The sequence below is a fragment of the Asterias amurensis genome, chromosome 14, assembly GCF_032118995.1.
Source record: "Asterias amurensis chromosome 14, ASM3211899v1".
Lineage (NCBI taxonomy): Eukaryota > Metazoa > Echinodermata > Asteroidea > Forcipulatida > Asteriidae > Asterias > Asterias amurensis.
The window spans coordinates 16,538,963-16,546,052 of record NC_092661.1 but is presented as its reverse complement, the minus strand read 5'-3'; the positions used below and the strand labels follow the sequence as shown (position 1 = coordinate 16,546,052).

The 7,090-nt window shown below is 40.4% G+C and overlaps 1 protein-coding gene across 1 annotated transcript; it reads right to left on the bottom strand.

The window, feature by feature from the left end:
* Positions 1-2,754: 2,754 nt before the first annotated feature.
* LOC139947226 (uncharacterized) lies at positions 2,755-6,785 on the bottom strand. Its single transcript, XM_071945103.1, has one exon. It carries the CDS (start codon positions 6,192-6,194, stop codon positions 4,449-4,451), a length of 1,746 nt encoding a protein of 581 aa, XP_071801204.1. The 5' UTR covers positions 6,195-6,785; the 3' UTR covers positions 2,755-4,448.
* Between the last annotated feature and the right edge of the window lie 305 nt (positions 6,786-7,090).

Genomic DNA, 7,090 nt, shown 5'->3' with positions numbered 1-7,090 from the left:
AAACCTAAGAAAATTTGGGCTCAATTGGTCATCGAATTTGCAAGAGAATAATGAATGGAAAAAACACCCTTGTTGCATCATTTTGCGTACATGCATAATAACAGTCTTCAGCTGAAGTCTTTTATTATTTGAGTGAGAAATTACCTCTATCGCAAACATTAAAAAGTTTGTATACTAATTATTTTTGAGTTATTACCATTAGTGCCATGTGCCTTTAAGTCATTACACAGTATTTTAAATAAAAACAACTTCTTCAATTTAAAGGCAGGACACTTTTGGTATTCTGTCAAAGACCAGGAGCCAATTTCATAGAGCTGCTTAAGCAAAAAAATTGCTTAAGCACGAAAATAGCTCGCTTATTTTACACATGTTACTGGCCAAAATTTCCTGCCATATACATTGCTTATGACTAGTATTTAGCTGTTGTTTACTTAGCATTACAATTGAGTGGAGTCTTGGCCGGTAATCTGGTTTTACTAAGCGATGAATTTTTTGCTTAAGCAAATTTGTTTGCTTAAGCAGCTCTATGAAATTGGGCCCTGTATCATAATCAGTTGGTGTGTCCAACATAACAAATAACCAACCTGTGAGCGGTTGCGCTCAAACGGTAATACCGAAGTTGCAAAAGTAAAGAAAGAGATACCACCCTCATTGCATAGAATTGTGTGTTTTCAGATAACTGAGGAAGGCTTCATGGCTGAAGCCTTTTTCAGATTTAAATTATTATCATTATTATTATTTATTTATTAATTTATTTATTTTTGGGGGGAGGGGGAATTACCCCTTTAAAACTACATCACAACTTCAGAGGGTGTCGTTGCTATAACAATGTGTTGTAATATAGGAACGGCTCTCCAATGCTCTTTGCCAAGTCAGTTTTTATGGTAATAGATTTTTGGAGAATTTAGGTGGTGTAACCTCACTCTAGTAACAATGGCCCAATTTCATAGAGCTGCTTTAGCACAAGAAGAAGCTAAGCACAACAAAACTATGGTTACCAGCCACATTACCATGTCTCATGTACACTTTGTGACTGGTATCCTGCTCATTTCTGCTAAGCACACAATTATTAAGCAACATTGTCTGCTTAAGTAGCTCTATGAAATTGGACCCTGCTTGATAGCTTTATGTCATTGAATAACATCTTGATATAATTTATGAACAAATATACAAAACAGCAATAAGCTTCGAATAGACCTTTTTCATGCTGCCTCCATCTTGGTTATGTTCCTCGTGTCGAATAACAATAACTAATGATAATAATCATTTTGAAAATATAGGAACCAGACTATTTTGTTCTTCCATTGATATCAATGGGAGAAGTTCAAGATGGTTGAACCGGTTGGTCTCACAACAATGCAAACAAATAATAAGAAAGTCACCATATATTGAGCCAATTTACACCATTATAAAGTTTTGTGATCCACTCATTTACTTATAGAGTCTTTATGAATGTGGAAACCAATAACAATCCTCAAACCTGACGATAAAATTGTGCAAACATTTCCTTTACAATCAAAGACCGTGGACACTATGGTAATTGTCAAAGACTAGTCTTCACAGTTGGTGTATCTCAACACATGCATAAAATAACAAACCTGTGAGAATTTGAGCTCAATCGGTCGTCGAATTTGTGAGATAAAAATGAAAGAAAAAAACACACTTGTCACACGAAGTTGTGTGCTCTCTGATGCTTGATTTCGAGACCTCAAATTCTAAATTTGAGGTCTCGAAATCAAATTCGTGGAAAATTACTTCTCTCTCGAAAACTACGTCACTTCAGAGGGAGCTGTTTCTTACAATGTTTTATACCATCAACCTCTCCCATTACTCGTAATCAAGAAAGGTTTTATGGTGATAATTATTTTTGAGTAATTACCAATAGTGTCCACTGCCTTTAAAGTGGTTTTTTTTAAGAGTGAATTTTGAAACGTTACGTCATTGGAAATCGCAAAATAATGGTTTGTACATTCCAAAGAGAAATTTCTGCGTACGTTACAATGCCAAAATTACTGGCGTGTTGTTAAAAATATCACTGTCATTCAAAATTAAAATAGCTCCTGTACTTGAGATGTGACGCCATTGACGTTACTGGTTTTTGACAAAATTTGCACCTGTTAGGAAACATTGTATACAAAATGCAATGGTACTTATACACCATTTTAACGTCTTGTTAGAAACTTGTTATTTCCCACTCTTTCATCAACAACTACATTCGACTTTGTCAATTTATGACAAAGTTCCGAAAACAAAACCGCTTGACCCGATTTCACTGACCCTGCCTTTTACCTCAAAATATTGCTTAACAGAAATTGCTACTAAGCAGAAGTGAGTAGGAGACCAAGTCACAGCTGATGAATAATAACATGGCTGGTGACCTTTGTCTGGTAAGCAGTATTGCTTTGTGCTTAGCTATTTTATGTGCTTAAAGGAACACGTTGCCTTGGATCGGACGAGTTGGTCTATTAAAAGCGTTTGAAACCGTTTGTTATAAAATGCATATGGTTAGAAAGATGTTTTAAAAGTAGAATATAATGATCCACACAAGTATCACTCGAAACTGCACGGTTTTCCTTTTACGACGCGAACTATCACGGTCGGCCATTTATGGGAGTCAAAATTTTGACTCCCATAAATGGCCGACCGTGTTAGTCGACAGGGTAAAAACAAAACCACACAATTTCGAGGCATATTTTGTGTAGATCATTGTATTCTACTTTTACAATATCTTTCTAACATATACATTTTACAACAAACGGTTACATAACGATTTTATAGACCAACTCGACCGATCCAAGGCAACGTGTCCCTTTAAAGTCACCTGGAAGTGGTATTTTTTCAAAATAAAGCTTTTGTCACTAATATATGTGTTTTGATGAGTGGAATGTGAATAAACAGTTAACTAAGGTTTTAAAAAATCAGTTCTTATGTTATTTACAAATTTAAGAGTAGACCCAGACCCGAGAGGGCGCTGTTCGTGACGTCAATCGAGGCAGACTTTGCCTGTAATGCGTAGAGTAAACACAATTGCAAAGTACATGTACGGACCAAATCGTGAGTTTGTACGTTTCAAACAATTTTTTTTTTTCCTGGCAATGCCGACCAAGTGTATTGCTGCTTAATGCAGAAAAACACTTTTTGAAATGTACCAACTCACGACTTGGACGTACATGTACTTTGCACGTGTGTTTACTATACGCATTGCAGGCAAAGTCTGCCTCGATTGACGTCACAAAAGGGGTAGGCGGAGTCAGGCCCCCAAACAACTTTATATATTTTTTAAACATATAAATCGTGACAAACAATTACTAAAAAAATTGTTTTATTGTTCGTAAGCATATACTCTTATGTTTGAAAGAAAAACAATTCTATTTCCAGGTGACTTTAAACAGCTCTATGAAATTGGGCACAAGGAGTGTGTAAAAAAGTCTGGGTACTTTTTACAGGACACAGATTTACATCACTCACACGGTTTGAAGATAATGATAGAAAGCCTCGCCTTAAAATATTACTTGCCGAGGTGCTGTAGTTTTTGAGAAATGAGTAAAACAAGTCACGGAAATAATTTAAGCATGTAAAATGTGTTTTCGTGACATTGTTTTGCTAATCTCTCAAAAATTACAGCAGCCTAGCAAGTAGTATTTTAAGGTCAACTTTCTACCATCATTATCCTCAAACGGTGTTCGTGGTTTAATGTACATAAACGTTTAATGTTTTGTGTTACAAAAAGTACCCAAATCCTTTAAGACATTTTTGTCGTTGTGTTTCTCAAAAATGGTACCACTCATTTTGATGGAGTTTTCACGTTTATATTCATACACTCCAAAACCTACCGGGTCAAACTTTGCCCCTGATTCTGTGTCACATGGGGGTCTGATTCAATTCTGGGTCAGGTTGACCAAGGAAGTGGTTATAAATGGGATTTCCAACTCGAACTCTATGTCCTTTTGACCCATTTTGGGGTCACTTTGACTCAGAATCTGGGTCACACTGACTATGAAATCAGGGCCACACGGGGCCCGAAATCTGGGTCAAATCTGGCCCCGATGTTTTTAGAGTGCAGGATATTTTATCAAAAAACTAGAGGATGTTGATTGAAAGAAGTTAGTCAAAGATATCATATTGAAACTTTCTCATTCGGGGCCCAATTTCATAAAGCTGTTTAGGACTGAAAATACTACTTGACATATTTTTCTTCTAAGCACAAAATGAGTCGGGGCACCATTCGCAACAATGTATACTTTATGGAATGTTGGATGGTAACCTGTTTGTGCTAAGCAAGATTTTCCTAAGTTTAGCAGGTTTTTGTGCTTACAGGCTTGAAGTTGGGCCCATGGTCATGGTGCTACATGTACGTTAAAAAAATACTTCCTGGGTTTTGTCCCTGCATACATTTGTCGATATAAGTATATTGAGTATGTACAAAAAACAAAAAACAAAAAATTAGTTCATATAATATTGGGTCCAACATCTTTACTGAAATCTAACTCTGCATAGATGACTCGGTCTGCGGGCACTTTGGGTGAGCTCTTCGGCTGGGCTGGTGGCGATTCGGAGGTCGAGTTGGTCGCCGCCGGTATATTCAACACAGTATCTTCAGGATGTGAGTTCCGTTTGACGTCCTCGGACTTCTTTCGGTAGTGTTTGACTCGTTTCTTCTTGGAGTTCCCCCGTCCTAGATCGTTTACGCCCGGGGTCTGGTCTGACGAGTTCGTGGTCGTGGAGCTTGTGTCTTTCGACTCCGAGTCAGGGGAAGGTCGGGGTGGTGGTTCGGGTGGGGGGACTGCCGTCGCCCCCGCTGAGGTAGACGGTGCGGATGCGGCATCTGCTGATGTTGCACCCCCCTGAGCGGACTTTGGTGGCACGTTCAGCTTCTTAACATGGGCGTAGATCGGTTCCTTTTCCTTCATTTTCGCCTTCACTGGAGGTTCCTTGTAATGTTTGACCTTCTTGTCCCTAGGTCTGCGCGTTCCGCGTGTCTTGTGTGCTGGAAATTGAACGTCCTTCTTCTCGACAATTTTCTCAGGCTTCTCGATGTTCTTGTCTATGTTTTTGGTCAGGGTGAGATTCTTGGTTTTCGGTTTAATTTCGGTTGTGGGTCCTGGTTCTGCTTTCGGAACAGGTTCCGATGAATCTGCAGGTTCCGTTTCAGTAACCACTTCAGAGGAACTGCTAGGCTGATCACCTACCTCGGGTACCTCAAGTTCCAAAACAGGTACCACGTCAGGAGGTTGGTTGGTACCTCTTTCCAAACGGTGTATTTGGGTATCTTTCTCTGAGACACGATCTTCACTGCTCTCACTGCCTTCAACGTCATAGGCAACTGGCGGTGGAGGAACCCAGGAACCAGTCTGTAAAGATGCTGCGTCCAGAACCGTGTGAGGTTCTTGCATAGCCTGTTGGCAGATGCGACACTGTCTGTGTCTGAACAGGATCAACAGCACCACGAAGAACAACAGTAAGGCAATGAGGCTCATCAGTCCAACCACAATATAAGGGATAACGTCAAGCGGGATAACGTCAAGCGGAGCCTCATCGTTAATTGATACGGTACAGTTCTCACGCAGACCCTCCAAAGTAGCCTCACACGTATACACTATAACCTCGGAGGTACCTATCGTGCTACCGTAGGTTGATGTTACTTTCATTGACTCCTGATCCTTGGACACAGTTACCTGGTAGTTGTCAACAGGTGTCTCTCCTACGAGCCACACGAGAGATGTGTTCACATGGCCGGTTGAGGTACATGCAAGCTCAAAAAATTCCCCGGTGGAAAGTTTCCCAGTGCCAAGTGTCTGAGAACACAACGGCAACCAAGTGCTTGGGAGCACATCCAATCTACCCATTGTGGACTGGTTCCCGTAGGTGCAGAAGTAATACGCCGAATCGCTCAGTACGCTTTCGCTGATAGTCAGGTTCTGTGCTATTTTCCCCGTTGTTTCAGCTATATTAAAACGACCGCCATCCTTAATTACTTGTGAGTCTCCCCCTGTTTCTGTGTCCCGGCGGCACCACTTGATTTCTTCTACTCCATCGGTGGTTATCTCACACGTGAAAACGACTGTGGATCCTTCGATAATTTTCTCATCTTGTGGTTGAATTACAATCGTACCCTGCTGTTGAGTGCGACACACTAAAATCATCACAACGAACCATGGTAGAAGTAACGCAGTTAGCTTTAGCCGTGAAGCCATTTTTTTAGAGTCTAAATCTCCTCGCAGTGTTTTATAATTCTATCACCATGATGGAGGCAGGCCCAAGCATAATATCACCCGAGCTATCGGACTCCGACCATGCAGCTAATTCAGTTTCACTATCACAATATTATCTTAAGCGAAATTGTACATACGGTCACAAGTGTCACTTGTAACCACGTTATAGGCCTATCAGTATACACACGATGTCCTTCAACTTACGATACATGTGGTTGCTGCAGAGAGACAGTTGAAGGAGTTTCAGCAACAGAGTTAGGTCCACCACCACGTTACAGGGCTGGTCGGTTCCCCCTTCACACTCACAAATCGGTTCTGCTTCCAGATTCTTCGTCCATGTTCCTCGAGTAACTCTATACAGTTTGTTTACAGAATAGATGCTCTCTTATAAAATTACTCACACCACAGTGTAGCTGTACTATATTAACACTCCACAATAGTATTCTGCTGTGAATCCATTGTAATGACAAACCAAGCACACGTTAATGGAATTCCGTTGAAGCAATGACTAATCACAATTGACAATACATTCAAATGAAACATCCGGGGATTATAGACGACCTCCCCGTCACCTCCTCCCCAACTCTGCATGTGAATACAAACTCTAAAGCACGCTCGTTCTATTGTTAGCAGTGCACCATTTCAACACACCCACCTCCATTTGGGGGAAAGAAGGTGAACCCCCTAAAATTGCCGAATTTCCCACCGACTCCTAGAAATTCACATCCCAAAACAAGACACCCTTTATGTTGTATGACCCCTACATTTAATATGAGATCAACTTCAAACAGACAACGCCCTCGAAACCCTTATATCAGATTGTGTTTATAAAGCAACAGTTTGCGTATCTCTCGCTCGAACCTCTGCTAGTCTTTTCT